Genomic DNA, 17,971 nt, shown 5'->3' with positions numbered 1-17,971 from the left:
AAAAGGAGATCATTAGGAGATAAATCTGGGACTAAAGGGAGATGGATACCATTGGGAGTTGAAGCCGGATTTGGGAGTTGGGTACCAGAGGAGAGAGAAACCTGATACTGTAGGAGATGGGCGCCAGTGTGGAGTGAACCTGGGACTATGTAAAAAGGATGTCAGTAGGAAATAAATCTGGGACTAAAGGGAGATGGATACCATAGAAAGTTGAAGCTGGATATGGGAGTTGAGTACCAGAGGAGAATGAACCTGACACTATAGGAGATGGGCGCCAGTGTGGAGTGAACCTGGGACTCAGGGAAGTGCACACCAATTGGGAGTTAACCTGGGACTGTGGGAGATGGATAACTGTGGGTATCCGAGCAGAACTATAGGAGTTGGGTACCAGAGGAGAATGACTGTTTCCCTCTCAGCCAAGGATTCCTGCCAAGGCCAGGACAAAGCGAAGTTATCACATTCCAAAACAAAGACAAAAGCAAGTAGGGAAACAGATATAGGTGGATAGACGACATAGTAACTGACTCCCTACCCCCATATAGAAGAGGGCGGGGGGGGGGGGGGGGAGAAAAGGCCAGACCCAGTATTTATTTTTTTATTTGTACTAGGTCGTTTTAAGAGGTACCCTTTGTACTCAGTGATATGCCTATATGTGTCAGTGCATGACATAATCAGTCGGAAGGTGAAAATTTGGGATTTCAATTTTTCTGAAAGAATATGCTCCCCAGAGCATTTTAATCTTTATTTGAAGTAAATCGGGTGATTTTTTTTGAAGTTATGGGAAAGGTATCCAGCAACTTTTCTCAAATTTCATACTTTTTCAAATTAAATAGCTGTAAAAATATTTAGAAGTGAAATTAAGCTTTGATATTTCCCGAAGATGAACAAAAACGGTTGATTTAGTCACTTATGACAAGAATTCATTTTTGATAAAAATGACCCTCTAATTAAACTTGGCAATGTCTCAGCTCAAACCTTTTTACCATCCGACTGATTGTCATTCACTGTAACAATATGTGACACTTCGCCTCAAAACGGTGTTAAGTCGGGTTAGTTAAGATGTTGAAAATTTATTTTATAATCAGAAATATCAGACTTGTGTTGAGTTTGTATGTTTTATTGAGGAGAATGGATACCATATTTTAGGGTGCTAATGCCAACAATTTACATTTTTGACAAGTTTAACATTTAATTCAGCTTTTAAGCATATGATTCGTTCCGACATAATACTGTTTTGAGGCGACGAGTCACAGATATGTTTCAAGTACAAATGAAGGAATCAAAACATCCATACCACAATATCATTTTATTGTACAAAAACCCCCAGATAGAATCAACCAATTTTTTTTCTTTCACAAAATGGTTAGTATTTAGTGTAACGATGATTAGTCAGTAGCCAAAATATCAGAATATGACGCTCCGTTCCAAAATGGTTTTAACCCTCTCCTTACCAGCCATTTTCAGGATTTTCCCCAAAACTCCACACCCTACTAACACAAAATAGATTTTTTATAATTCAGACATAATATCATTACAATTCTTGCGATACATAATTTATTCAGCAAAACATGCTCTACAACACACTGTTCATTCAAAAATGTTATGATGTGCAAAAGAAATTTTAATAAGAAATATGTTGGTTGTATCGTAACGAATATGACGATTTTCCTGTGGTTTGTAAGGAGATGGTTAAGTCGGGGTGACCTGACGCTGTAAATGGAACTTGAATTCAAGTAAAAAAAAGATAATGAAATTTTGTAAATTCATTCATGAAAAATTATTATGGTTTCTTAGAAAAAGGAAAACAAAAATTCAAAATTTCTGGTCACTTAAACGTTTAATCCACTATTATCAGCATCAAGTTTTTCACCACGAAATAATACATATTTTAAGACGGCGGCTTAGAAAATTGTGGTTTGTTCTGCTTTGACAGAAATAATCATTTTGAGATAAACGTTTTAGAAACTAACCACCTTAACCGAAGAATTGCTTGCCATGGGAGCAGTTCTTCAACAGACTCGCACAGAAAACGAACGAGTCTGATTTGATCTGTTTTGTACAATCTTTTAAAAATTCTGATATTGATAGAGTGATTGGGTCTATGATATCATCGGACGGAAAATACTCTGCGAATAAACTAGCGTCCAAATCAGGTGGTAACTACCAATTGTCAATGTCTGTTTTAATTTAAAATAAACAGGGACATTCACTGTTCTTGAGACATATTTAGGCTTCCTTAGGATCAAAAAAGGACAAATTGTCGTGACGTCATATTTCCCTAACTTCTTGTAGAGAACGCCTTTTTCAACAAGTCTCATAAAAAACTTCAATTATTATCTCTAAAGTTTATAAAGAGTAGAGAACATGACACGATAAAACAGGTCGTGAGATAGTATGTCTTTACACGGGTTGCATTCTGTTGTGAGAAAGTTCATCCCGTTAATAAAATACAACCGTTGAAAAAGGACATATTATGTGTCAGTGCATGACATAACCAGCCGGAAGATGAAAATTTTGGAAAGACCATGCTCCCCAGAGCATTTTAATCTTTATTTGAAGTAAATCAGGTGATTTTTCATGAAGTTATGGTCAGATGTATGGGAAAGGTATCCAGCAACTTTTCTCAAATTTCATACTTTTTCAACTTGACTAGCTGTAAAAAATATTTAGAAGTGAAATTAAGCTTTGATATTTCCCAAAGATGTACGAAAAGGGTTGACTTAATCATTTATGACAATAACTCATTTTTGATTAATTTAAAAAATTACCTACTAACTAAACTTGGCAATATCTCAGTTCAAACATTTTCACCATCTGACTGATTATGTCATTCACTGTAACAAATAGAACGTGATCCGCGATATATCCGACGTCTCTATTTCCCTCTCATCTCAATGTTGCTGCTCGAAGCCCGAATAAATAAATAATAACGTGAAGTTGAATGTAAGCTTCAATTTAATTACAAAAACAGATCATTTGATTGATCTTAACTACGCCACTACCACATCATCTCATTCATCCGTGGTGTTTCAATCATCCTGTTTTGTTGATAAAGGGGATACCCGAAACGTTCATTTGATCTGTTTTTGTAATTAAATTGAAGCTTACATTCAACTTCACGTTATTATCTATTTCCCTATCGTAAACTATTACTGCCGTACTGTGAAAAAAACGTATTTAAAATATTGGCTAGAAAACTTGTCCTTCAACCCTCTCCTTACCACCCATAGGAAAATCGTCACATTCGTTACGATGCAGCCAACAGTTTATTTTCTTGTTCTGATTTCATTTTGTTTTCGTTATAGCCATAAAAACTCGACACTGTGTTGCAGAGCAAATTTTTCTGAACAAAATATAGAATATACTCCTTGCTAATCTGTTTGTGTTGGGTGAGTATGAAGTTTTGGGTAAAATTCTGAAAATAGCTGGTAAGGAGAGAGTTAAATATCGATCGATAAAAATGACCCTTGTCTTGGCAAAGTGGGGATCAATAATTTGATCGATTGATACGCGAAGGACGAGTTTTCGGTTCAAAACTTTAAATACCCTACGTGTTTGGGTATTTTTTTTTTCAAAGGACGACAAATTCGTGGCATTTCGTGCATGTACACACATAGCTCATACACCGTAATCTATGTCCACATACTAATAATCAAACATGCATTAACCCTCTCCTCACCACCTTATTAGAAAATCATCACATTTGTTACGATGCAACCGTCATTTTTCTCATTCAGATTTCATTTCTTTTTGCAATAGCTATAAAAACTTTACATTCTGTAATAGAGCTCATATTGTCGAACATTATTATGTATAGAATGTGCTTGCCGCTATTCTGTTTGAGTAAGATATGTCTGTTTTTTTGTTTTGGGTGGGGGGGGGGTGTAAAGTTTTGGGAAAAATTCTGAAAATGGCTGGCAAGGAGAGTGTAACCTCGGACAGGTTTTTTTTTACTTATTTGAAAAACAAAACAAACCTCGAGTGTATATCTCTCAAACCTGAATATACATTTGATAACATCATTAATTATAAACCGAAGCGAATATATTATTTACACGTGATATGTCATAGACATGCGAAAACTAAGTATTTTGTGAAACAACAACAATTAGTCATCATTCTAAATATTCAATATCATCTGATCGCATCTATGTATCTAGATCTATACCATATTAAATACATCATCGGTATGAATTGCTAAAAGTTGAGAAACCAGGATAGTCGTATAGGATTCAAATGATAAAAAATATCTGAGTAACACCGTGGCCTTCGAAAAGTTATGGCCTGATACTGACCAAAAAATGACGCCAAAATGCCAGTCTTTTGCCACAAGAGAAAACAAATCGTGAGTTGTATTCAATAGTTCAACCAATGAAATAACTTGTTTCCATGAGCTCTACTGACGACAACTCACTAGACGGTGCAAACACCAAATAATGACGTCAAACTGCCAGTCCTTTTGGATTTCAGTATCAGGCTATAACATAACGATGGCTACGGTAACACACACCGATAAACTCAATCAAAAAGTAAAAATATAATACAGTTAACGTGAGATATGTGACCCACCAGCATTAAGTCAGCATTTACAATACAAGAGGCAGGAAACTGAATTTTTATTCTTAATTATGAAATTTGAGTGAGATTAATTTGATTAATTAAATTGGGAATGAGATTAGCGGAAGAGTAGAGTCCCTTGATTGGACGTCACCGGGGGAGAAGTTATTTGTAAACAAACCAACTACAAGCCAAGCGTTCCAAATACAAAATTTATTATTCAAATTTCTGTACAAAAATGCATATCAAATCAACGTTATGCATTTTTGTACAGAAATATGAATGATACATTTTGTATTTGGAGCGCTTGACTTGTAGTTGGTTTGTTTACAAATAACTTCTCCGCGGTGACGTCCAATCAAGGGACGCTACATTTCCGCTGATCTCATTCCCTATAGAATGTGTGTCGTTTACAGTAAACGAACAGTAACTGAACTAGACAAACAACATTTTGTGATTGAAGTGACTATGACTCTAAATTACAATGTAGGCATAAATTCCATCCGGACATAATACCGCTTTGAGATGGTGGGTCATCTTTCCATACAGGGATAAACGACTATAGCATATTTGCGACCCAGTGTGTCAATTCGGTATAATGTTTGGACAAACCATATAAAGAGAATTGCGTTTTAGACTAAAAAAGACCAGAATTTAAAATGTACGTGGAATATAGCATTTGAGGAAAAACCATCCATTCTTCCAATAAAATGCTTTTAATTTAAGTTAACTCACTCAACCCTAACACCGACTATAACCGTAGTATACCCGGGGTTACTTTTAGCACATGCTTATTTTTTACATTTTTCTGAGCCAAATTATAGGTGTCGTATCAAAGCTAATGTTTTTAGTTTTTACATGTCAATGGTAGTTGAATAAAACTCTATTACATGTTAATTTTTGGTACATTTTTTCCAATTTTGAAAAGCAGCAAAAATCTCTAGGATTGAGTGAGTAAAAAATTATAATTTAGGTGTTTGAATCAATTTTCAGCCTTAGATAATCCCGACATTACACCAGCTTGGTGAGTCACTTTTTATCTATTCTTTTCATTTAGGGAAAGCTTCAGACTCCAATTTTATTGTACCGATACGGTAGATCACATTACAAATTATTCTTACTCAACCAAACCATTGAACGTGAAAACGAAACTCCACATCCTCAACACAAATGTGACCCATCTCCTGAAAACGGTATTATGTCGGAACGAATCATATGCTTAAAAGCCGAATTAAATGTTAACCTGGTCAAAAATATAAATTGTTGGCATTAGCGCCCTAAAATATGGTATTCATTCTCCTCAATAAAACATATAAACTCAACACAAGTCTGATATTTCTGGTTATAAATTAAATTTTCTACATCTTAACCAACCCGACATAATACCGTTTTGAGGCGAAGGGTCACAAATGTAAAATCAGCTCTGCCTTATGGGACTGAAACGTGGAGAACAACAAAAACAATGATCAAGAAGATACAGACTTTTCCAAACGCACGTCTGGGGCGAATTTCCGTCAGAGACGACCACAAATGGAGAGCTGTGACAACGTACAGGACAGGTACCAGTCGAGCAGCAGATCCTACGAGAAAGTGGGGCTGGAATGGGCACTCCCTTTGAAAGTCAGGATCCAGCATAACACGCCAGGCACTCATTCCTATAGAATCCTCAAGGGAAACGAAAGAAGGAAAGGCCGAGGAGAAGCTGGAGGCGCAGCCACACAAGCTGAACTGAAGCAGAGAGTGACAACATGAAAGGAGGTTGAGATGGCAGGTCAAAATTGTGTCCGATGGAGGTGTGTCGTTGACGGCCTTTCGTCCTGGGGGAATGAGAGGCCTAAATATGTTTTTTGTTTGTTTGTTATAAGGGTTTTACGGCGCTTGCAATACATTAAGGTCATATCAGCGCTTGTAAAAAGGAAGACCATTGGATAGTATAAAGTTATAGAATTACAATTAAAGCACCCAAAAAAAAGGCAAGACAAAGGGGGAATTTGTTCAAAAAGGAAACAGATGTAGATTCCAACAGCACACTATCAAAGTACTTAGTTTAGATCACTTAAAATCTCATTCAGACACAAGCAATGGTCCCCATTAAGAGGGAACACTCAAATGTTTACAAATCATGTATAATATGTAAACAAAACATAATACAGTGCATAACAGAGAGATGGTTTACAAGACAAAAACCATCATCTCCCAAAACTCTTACTATATTTTTGACTGTTTTCCTGCCAGCTAGGGTAACGGGCCAGGGCCTGGACAAAACCAAGTAATCTTGTCCCAAGACAAAGAAATAATATTGGAAAACAGATAGAAGGATACTTACTTACTTACTTACCGGTATAACCGGGCTAGGGAGTAGGTGGGACCCCTTCCTCTTAAGGTGCAGGAGACAGAACCCACCGATGAGTGGTACACGCTCTGCTCCTCACCCACCCACCTCACACTCATTCTGTAGTGTGGTGTCCTCTGTATGTCCTTACTTTTCTTAATCTACCCCTATAGCTCATACTTGTTTCCTAGTGCTGTAACTTTAACACTTCTATACTCCCTCTTTGGTCGACCTGTGGCCCATGTCTTCTGTATGACTATCTGTGATTGATTGTAATCATGTATCCTTCTTAAAAAATTGAGATTTTTAGGGGAAAGGGCTGGTATCCCTTTGTTTTAGGCCCACAGAATCTCTCATCGACACAAATGACCCAGGACGTGACGATCCTCTGTTTATGAAATATGGCCCTTTAAGCAGAAAGAATAACTGAAATAGATAACTGCAAGCCAGGAAACAGTAGGTGGCGGGGAATGGGCGACCGTCAATCATGAAAGAGACTGTGGGAAAGACAAAATGAAGGCTACTTGACTAAACCCTATAAAAATTAATTATATGAGGAACATGCATCTGCAGTTCAACTCCTGATGTTATGCAGCTGACAAGGAATACAGGTTAGGGTGGGAAGACAGACCAGAGACTCCCCAGCATGCCATGACAAACAAAAGATAGAAGGATAAAAGACACAGTAAGTACCTCCCTGCCTACTATGGGAGGTCAGGAACCCCACCAGGAGGCCTAAGTAGGTAAGTAAGTAAACCACTGAACAATTAAACTAAAAGTCTAAGCAATTAATTCAGAGCCATTTCATCGAAGACAAATAATTCAATAAATATCACAAAGATGAAAACGATAAGTGATGTACTATTACTATAATACTGATTTTGAGCAAAATATAAATATTAAAATTATCAACATAATTATATTATGATCAATCAAACAAGATTAACTCAACAAAGAAAATGAGATCAACCTCCCAGTAAGAGGAATTCAAAGAGTTTTATCAAAACAACATTGTATTCTATCGCCTAAAGAGGGGTAAAATAATTGTATAACCTTCTTCGTTTTAAGTGACATCTGGCAAAATCTTTCAATACATACACCATGAATACATACAGTAACGTTCACATGATAAAATACAAGAACATAGGTACAAAGTAACATAAATATATACACTTATATACGTAGGTAGAACTGAATTACACCGATATTTACACGCAATTTTACCTATATACATTCATACGTACATACATACTTTCATACATACATACATATATACATACATACATACATAAATACATACATACATACATACATACATACATACATACATACATACATACATACATACATACACATACAAACATACACATACATACATACATACATACATACATACATACATACATACATACATACATACATACATACATACATACATACATACATACATACAAGCATGCATACTTATATTTTATCTATATATAATATATTATATATATATATATATATATATATATATATATATATATATATATATATATACGCTATAAAATATCGATACCGAATATATTATTTATATATCGGCGTCCATTTTTGGGACAATTTCCAGCTAAATTGAGTGGTCGTACGGTAACGAGAGTTGTCCGATATCAAAGAGAGAACAAAGGAAATCGTACAGACAATACCTGGGCCTGATTTCGGATCAACTTCTTGCACCTAGTCTTTCCTTTGCAAAAAGAAACTTAGCCCATTTTGCTTGCTTTGCGACCCGGCCCCGAGGCTAACGCCTGAACCATATTGCTCTTATATACAACTATATCGCTTAATCAATAATTCTCATAGAGACCAATATATAGAAATGTGATAACAAATATTCATTTATTCGCCTTCTCATCTATTTCATTCATTTGGATATTTACGCATTATGCTAACAAGGTAGACCTCCCCGTCGCAAACTATTTAATTCATAGAGATATTAGAAATGATGTATGATTTGACAATAGCGTCTAGACGACAATCCTGAATTGATTTGACATAAGTCATGAATCCCACTCGGAGCGTAGGCAATCAATGATCCTTCGCCATTTGACTCTTCCTTGGCTGTCTTCTCCACCTGCTTCCATGTGTATTCCTTAGCGCCACTCGGAGTATATGCCATCAATGATCCTTCGCCATTTGACTCTTCCTTGGGCCGTTTTGTCCACCTGCTTCCATGAGTATCCACCCCTTAACCTCACTCGGAGCGTAGGCCATCAATGACCCTTCGCCATTTGACTCTTCATTGAGCTGTCTTCTCCACCTCCTTCCATGTGTAACCGCCGTTCCTTGCTTCCTCCACTGTGCTTCTTTGCCAACTGTTTCTTGGGCTCCTTGGTCTTCATTCTCTTTGGGTATTCCATGTCAGACCCTGTCTTGATGATGATGCGGCTGCAATCCCGAATTGACACTGATTAATGAGTGAGCATAATTGAAAAGACTTGATAACAATACAATAGCAGGTTATAATACTTGATTTAAATATAAGTATGAGAACGATGCCATAGTCTATTATCCGAATTGTCTATTAGCCAATTCTACCCGAAGTGCTAATCGATATGCTGTAGTCCTATTAAATGGGTGGCAATCAATCATTAAGTCCTATTATGATGCAGAAAATAGCATAAATTCAAAGAACTCAAATATGAGTTTAAGAAGAAAGATGTAAAAGAAAATATCAGAGCTTTCTTTCTTAAGATATAAAAATGAAAGAATTAAGAAAAACAAGAGACATATTTAAACATGGAACAGAAGAAGATTCCAAGAACATAATTTCAATTGTTATGGAATAGGACCATCTAAAGCCTTATCCAGACACAGACATAAGTTTTCTACCAAAAGGGAGACAAAACGTAGTTCTAGCAATAACATCGCAATAATATGAAGTGGATTCATCTGAATCTGATTCTGAATTTTCCTCACTTTTACTCATGTATATTTTGACATGAACAATGACATTAAGGTGAAAAATTCAGCAGTGATCTAGAAGCTCTGGGGGCAGATGTGACTTCCGCGGTAAATTGTTCTAATAAGTGATGGTTCTGTGGTGAAATGAGAATTTTCTGAGGTCTTTGGTGGATGTCCGCGCGTCCGGGGGGGGGGGGGGATGAAACTGTCCACGTGAGAATTCCTAGATGTTTGTGTCGGTCTTTCGAGATCAGGATTTGAAATCGCCACCAGGTTGTTCTTTACTTTATATATCATGGTGCTACTTTCCTCCTAGCTGCTTACACTCGATGTTTTCTCATAATTTCTCACTATTTGCTTATTTTGTGATGTTGTTGATGTCTCCTCATCATATTTTGAGTCTGATTTTATTGTTATTCATAAATATTTGGCTGATGTCATGTGCTCTCAGGTGTGGTTGTGTAGCTTGTAATTGCATGCGATTGGAGATTTCTTTATGGAGATGGAAATGACATTGCACTTCTCTGGATGAAACTCTATGCGGTGCCTCTGTTCCCAAGCCGTCAGTTTCTCGAGGTCGTGTTGCAGAAGTGCTCCGACTTCTTACAATAAATACAATAAATAGAAGATATCTTTCAAAAAACGAACAAGCGTTTGACTCTTTCTTCCTAGATGATATATCGAAAAAGTATTCTGGAAATAAATGAACATGAATAACCATTATCGAATTAAATAAAACAGGGGCATTCTTATAATATCGATCATAAACACATATTTACATCCGAAATATCTACAGATTATAAACCATAACAAATTTCATTAATACCATTTCAAAAACTGATTTTATTACGAAAAAAGTACTTAAAATCAAATCCTTTTCAAAAACTTGAAATCCTTCAGAGTCTTTGGGTCTGTGCCGAAATTATCTCTAGTTCTGTAACATCAGCAGAGTGAAAAATATTTCTCGCTTCTTTAACCTATCGACTCAATTACCCAGTCACTGTTGAACCGACACAGGGGTCAGAAAAAATAAAACCGTTTGAAAGGCGAGTATATCATGAGTTAACTTTTCAGATTCTCCTCTAAAAATATGAGCATTTTTATAGCGCAAAATCCACTAAACGTAATCAGAGTAAAGCGCTTTATAAGCGGTCCCTAGCCAACGACAGCAGTTATCGTGTATGACGAGAAATGTCTCTTGATAGGCGATACCACAAGATTGAAGTAAAGTAAACTAATCTTTATTCTCATATCATTCTTCAATGTTTCTTCTTATTCTTCAAGTACCAAGTCTGTGTCAGACATTGGTGATCATGGTACGCCATTCATCTCTCTGATCAGATAACGTCAGAAAACTAATATTTAGGTATGTTAAAAAATGGAATAGCATAATATGCACACATTAAGATGTATTGTCTAACACAGATAGTGTCCAATGTCTCAGTTTTCAGGAAAATGAAGAGAAGGGAATATAAATAGTGTCAACACAAATAATGTGGTACCGTCTTGAAGTCCGAAATAAATGTGAAATAGATTACAGCATGGAGTCGCTTGCATGCCAGTTATCTAGTTTTTTTATAACAACAGCAATATTGGCAATGTTTTCATCCTATGTACAATCAAAGTGTAATGTTCCGAGCCATTGCAAAACAAACGTAGCATCTCATCGTATCTCAATCAACCTCGTCTCCGTCATTAAAATTCCGTTTTTCGTCATTTTTAGTGCAGCTTAGTGCTGCTATGCTTTTTTGAAAATAAAACAAATCAACAAAAAAACCCCAAAAAACACACGTTCTATTTTATGTGCATTTAATCTTCCTTTTTGTTTGTAAACACGGAATGCCGTGGGAGCGATGTAAGCATTCCTTCGTTCCGCTTGTCTTCTGCAAATATCCGTCGTTCTTTTTCCTGGACCGGATACGAATCTGGTAATCAGAACAACCGACGAATAGTCCTAAGACAGAATGTTCAAAAGAAAGAAAATTGGTCATTATGCATTTTCTCTCTAAATATATATTTTAAAAAATTCTACCAATGATATTGTGACAATGATTCTCAATAATTAGGATGAAATTATACACGATGTATAGTTTCTTCAAAACGTACTGTTTCTTTTGAAGATCTGAATTCATCCAGATGTCCAATGAAGATATCATTATTCCAAATTAATATTGATGTGTTATAAACATCCACACATTGTATCATATGAGAGATAAGCGAATGTATCTTTCAAAATTCAGTCGTATCCTTGAGTCTGTTCTAGTTATTCATAATTCTTATTTCTTGACTGTGTATTGATCGGGATGAAGTCAATTCGATAAATCTGGATTTTTATGTCACAATCGTAGCTTTTACCCCCAGACTAATTGACGACATTCAATTCAATGAGAAAAAGTGATTTAATTCCACGATGACTCAATCAATGACTCAATGAGAACTTACTGACGACTATTCATCAAAGCACTATCTTCCTGTGCCTCTGTGATATCACTCAATGCAGGAGCTTTGATATCCATGTCCTTGACCGAATTCCCGTTGCTGTTCTGGTGCTGGTGATTGGCATCCTTGGAGAGCAACTTCTCCATGACTGTGCCACCGCCGTCCAGTGTGCTGTAGTCGACCTGGGTCGAGGATGATGGCCTCCTGTCGGTGAAATCCATCGACGTGGTGTAGCCGGTGGAAAAGAACCGTTTGTTCGTTCCCACCGACGTGCCCATGTCTAAAAAATCGTCATCGACTGGTGTGCAGGTTATTTTTCGTTTGAAACGCACGTATAGCATTTTAAATCCTTCCTCAAATTTGGGGTTCATCCACCAATAGATGAAAGGATTATATACGCATGTGCTAAGGGCGAGTAGAGTTAGAGATGTCCAGGAAAGTTGCATGTACGTCCAATTTTTGAGATCTGGATTGATGTCCATGGAAATGGTGAGAAGATGGAGGGGAAGCCAGCACAGGATGTAGATGCCAACAACTGTGATCATCATTTTGATTATCTGGAAAAAAAAACAAAGTAAAGGGGCATTAAGACACTTTCCAAAAGAAATTGGTATCTTTAACTTCTGAAATTTAATTCCCTGGTTTTGCAATGATTTTGTCCTGTCATTTCATCAGAATTGCCCCTCTAAACATGATGACTAGTCAAAACATTTTAACATTGCTATGACATTGTATGGAAATTGAAGTTCAACGAGATCGTGCGAATCTCTTGTTCAAATGTAAAACTGTATTGTAAATTTTAAAAAATTTCTGAAAAAAAATTTACTTAAAAATGAAGGAGACCTGTACTATCAAGGAATCTTGTCACTTTAACAAAATTGGAAGGAAATCTAAAGTGCCAACTTTTATCCCGTCTATTCTTGTTTTGTTACGATAAAAAGAATTCATCAGTCATATATTCCAAACTCATCTTTTCTCTACGTTGAAAATAAAGAATGGAATAGTTACAAAATATTCTACAAGAAATTGGAAAAGTCGGATGCTGTATAAATTTGGTTTCATCATGAGGTTAGCTTGGATTTCGTTGGGTTTCAAACAGATATATGACCAGAGGAGATCGCCTTATAATATTCAATGGCTAATAGATAGCATGACAATAAAAAAATTGAATTAAAGCTTGTATTTAACAAACGAATACGTTTCAGGTTTCCCCTTTATCAACAAAACCAACGACGAATTAGAGATGTGAGAATGGCACTGTTAACAAGTCATCATTGCAATAGATTTGAAATGAACTAATTGTGAAGAAAAGTCATTGAAAATATAGCTTGGGCGTTTATATAGCAATATCCGTAAAATATGCTCTGAACCTATTACTCTGGGTCCCACCAAGCAACCGAAACACTGAACATGTAGGGCAAAACTTGGAGCCTTTATGACAAAGACAATACCTTTACTTGGAAGGGACTAGTTTTACTCCTGGGTGTGATAAAAAAAAAAGATTAAGGAGTCCTATAGTCGTATCCAAGAACTCATATTTGGAATATACTACAGGGGGATTTTGACCTTCGACACACAGATTGCAAGCCGAGTGCCATACGACTCGACCGCAATAACACACGACGATTACTTTACTTTAGATTTGAAAAGTCTGCCCTTAAGACATGCATGCAATTTACATATTGTTTCAGTCTCATTAGCATAACGATGGTCGGCGGATCAAAACTCTGTAGTCCCGATTTTCACCATCGCGATCGTGAAAAACGGGACTAATAAAACACGGTTTGCAAAGCTCGAATGTGGACTTCGCAGCTTTGATCCGCCAATCGTGAAAATTGGGACTTTAGAGGTTTGATACACAGACCATCGATAAGCACGAATGCGAAAATTAGAATATTAATATTATTGGGAGATATACGACAACAAACATTAGAAACAATAATTACTCTCAAGTGTACAACTCGCGGCTATTGGTAATCTCCCCTTAGATCATTATAGAATGCAGAAATAGCACAAACAACAACCACCATATCCTACTACTACTACTAATCAATAACAGCCTGATGTAAAAATCAACGATAGAGAACCTGCTATTTGTATCTTACAATAAGGATGGCAATTACACATCTGTCGATTTACAGAGCCATGTCAATTACTTTATTGCATTTATTTCCGTTTAATTATTATGTCTTCCAGTAAATGACCGACCGACCCACTTACGGATAAAGTAGAATGCAATCTAAATTATTTCGCGACACAATGAAAGAAGAGAAATGAAGTGTTATCGATTTTGCAACGTATCACAGATGTGAATTTAATATTTTTCATATTATGTCCGACACTGAATAAATACGATTATAATGAATATAGCACGCAATTAAAAGTGGAAATTGTTATAACAATATAGTTAGTTTATTATTTCCATCCCTAAGAACTGTCTGAAACAAAAGATAATCACGAGGATATCTATCTGTTTTGTTTAGAATTAGATACATTTGGACAAATATTAAACTCTGTTTAACTTGTCTACACAAGATAATAGTGCAATTCTTAAAAGACATATTAAATGCATATTGCGTCTAGCTACGTAGTAGATGATTAAATGTTTTCTACTCAACAAAAAACTAAGGTGAGTAAAATGATCTTTAGAGGTATCAGGCTCTAATTGCTGGTTGTGTCGTTTGAAATATAGGAAAAGAAAGGGAGAGAAAGAGATAGAGAGAGAGAGAGAGAGAGAGAGAGAGAGAGAGAAAGAAAGAGAGAGAGAGGGGAGAGAAAGAGAGAGACAGAGGGAGAGAGAGAAAGAGAGAGACATAGAGAGAAAGATACAGAGAGAGTGAGAGATAGAGGTAGAGAAAGCCAGAGAGGGACAGAGAGAGAGGGGGGGGGGAGAGAAGGAGAGTGTGAAAGAGACACAGAGAGAGAGACAGAGAGAGGGAGAGAGAGAGAAAGAGAGAGAGAGACAGATAGGGACAGACAGAGAGAGAAAGAGAGAGAGACAGAGAGACAGAGAGAGAGAGAGAGAAGGGGGAGGGTGGTACAGATCAGCTTTCCCCGTGGTATTAAAAGCAGGGAACCGTTTGAGAACATCTGAGCCCAGTAACTCATTCCACAACATATTCAAATCACCCGCGTTAACCAACACACACATACACATACACACACACACACACACACACACACACACATCTAAACCTGGTGTGGGTGGGGGGAGGTAGAGTACTTTGCGATAAATTAGTTTTCCATCTGAGGGATAGGAAATAATTATTATAATCTGTTTCTAACTTATTTATATAGGCACCTATGACAACGACGTTCCAAAGTTTTAAACATGTAGATCTAGTTCTTCATAGAACGGCACATTTTGTTATCCAGTTTTCTTGGCTCACTCTTGTAGGTACATAACTCGGAATCATTACCTCATAAAATCCAAACTACCGACAGCTTCATCTACATAATATTCAAATTTGAAACATATTTTTAGACTCTGATTTTAAACATATCAGATGTAAGCATGTTTCGTATTGCATTAATCGGCAATCTTGATTTGCAAGTTTGGCGACAGTTTGTAAACAGATCAATTCAAATATCGGTGAAGGATTATAGACAGTCATCAATATATATATATATATATATATATATATATATATATATATATATATATATATATATATATATATATATTTCAACTGTCTTCTTAGCATTACAGCATAAGAAGACAATTTTCCAAACCTACAACCAAGAAATGCCAATTAGCATACAGGCAAAGAATGGAGAATGGCTGAAGGAAGTTGACAACTTCAAGTACCTAGGAGGTTGGACCCAAAGCAGTTCCTCTGATATTTCTGTCAGAAAAGCATTGGCTTGGAGTGCCTGTCACAAACTCAGGAAAATCTGGAGTTCAAACCTACAGAGGGAAATAAAGAAGAGACTGTTCCTGGCAACAGTAGAGTCAGTGCTTCTATATGGAGCAGCGACATGGACTCTTACTAAAGCGCTTGAGAACCAACTGGACGGCTGCTTCACCCGTATGTTGCGGATGGCCCTCAACGTAAGCTGGAAAGAGCACATAACAAATAAAGAGCTCTACAGTGACCTCCCCCCAGTGACCTCGAAGATTCAAAAGAGAAGACTGAGACTTGCGGGGCACTGCTGGAGACACAAGGAGGAGATTGCAAGCAGTCTTGTTCTATGGGAAACACCTGAGCGAACCAGAAGCAGAGGCAGGCAGAATAAAACCTACATTGACTGTCTGCTAGATGACACAGGAATGGACAACGCCCGGGAGCTGCGTACGCTTATGGAGGACAGGACAGAATGGCGAAGACTTGTGGCTCATGTTGGGCACCGCAAGGGGCGGCCTAAGTAAGTAAGTATAGTTCAAGTAAAATTATGATCAAATACCATATTATTTCGAGCATTCGCTCTCATGAGGAAGTGAAAGTAAATTACACTTCTTGATGAGAGGGAATGCTCGATACAATATTATTGCAGAAATTTTATCATAATTATACTTGAAATATATCATAAATAGCTCCTTTTATAAAAAAAATAATTGAGCACTATTATTTAACGGTTTTTGCTTTTATAATATATATCAGCGTGATGTCGGAGTGAAGTGGATGCCAGCAAGTGAAAATAAAGTTAAAACATGAACTTTCAGGTGTTTGCACTTTATGAACCTCTATATTTAGTATATTGAAAACATAAAAAAAAACATAATAAATTTAACCCAAGATCAATTATTAGAAAGGTGTACCAAATGGTTGTTTTCGTAACATCGACCACAAAAATAGCCCACTACTAAGTTCTGAGTATTTTGAAGTATTATGGAAGTTGTCTGTTTTTGTTTTGTTTTTTTTTTTTATAATCAGTTGTTAGTGGTTGAATAATAAAAATTAAAGCAAAAACTGACATTCAAGTGCCAATAAAGAATAGGAAGTGATGTCTAAACGATCAAAAACTAAAAGAGTAGACAAATTTGATACTTTTCCTGACAAGCTAAGGGTCATTTTAATAGCTTGATCTTTGAAGCAGTATTGATTTGGCCAAATTGAGAAAATATCTCTCTTGTGATTTACAACAACAACAATAATAATAATAGTAATAATAATAATAATAATAATAATAATAATAATAATAATAATAATAATAATAATAATAATAATAATAAGAAGAAGAAGAAGAAGAAGAAGAAGAAGAAGAAGAAGAAGAAGAAGAACAAGAACAAGAACAAGAAGAAGAAGAAGAATAATGATGATAATAATAATAATAATAATAAAAATAATAATAATAATAATAATAATAATAATAATAATAATAATAATAATAAAATAATAATAATAATAATAAATAATAATAATAATAATAATTATCATTATTATTATTATTATTATTATTATTATTATTATTATTATTATTATTATTATTATTATTATATTATTATTATTGTTATTATTATAGTATATATTTTTAGTGTCAAAATCTCATGCAATAATATCAGCTCTAGGCGCTTTACAAAAATAGATTTAAAATGGATTATATATATATTTATATATCATTATACATTTACCATAGCGATTAGATTTAGACGGATACAGATTCAATATGTAAAACGCAATCAACATAGAAATAATGAAAATGTAATTAATGTACATTTAAAAAAAAAAGAAATCAAGCCGCGAAATATTTTCTAAAGTA

The 17,971-nt window shown here is 35.8% G+C and overlaps 1 protein-coding gene across 1 annotated transcript in view; it reads right to left on the bottom strand.

Moving 5' to 3' along the window:
- Positions 1–10,655: 10,655 nt before the first annotated feature.
- The window catches only part of LOC144973675 (RYamide receptor-like), a 163,502-nt gene continuing 156,186 nt past the window's right edge, over positions 10,656–17,971 (bottom strand). The window contains exon 4 of the mRNA XM_078916441.1: positions 10,656–12,828. Coding sequence (XP_078772567.1) covers positions 12,271–12,828 — 558 coding nt within the window. The 3' untranslated portion in view covers positions 10,656–12,270. The remainder of the gene's footprint in view (positions 12,829–17,971) is intronic.

This window comes from Berghia stephanieae, chromosome 5 (genome assembly GCF_034508935.2).
Source record: "Berghia stephanieae isolate SIO BIC M18660-M18661 chromosome 5, UCSD_Bste_1.3, whole genome shotgun sequence".
Taxonomy (NCBI): Eukaryota; Metazoa; Mollusca; class Gastropoda; order Nudibranchia; family Aeolidiidae; genus Berghia; species Berghia stephanieae.
Note: the sequence above shows the minus strand (reverse complement) of the source record. Positions and strands in the feature narration are given on the sequence as shown.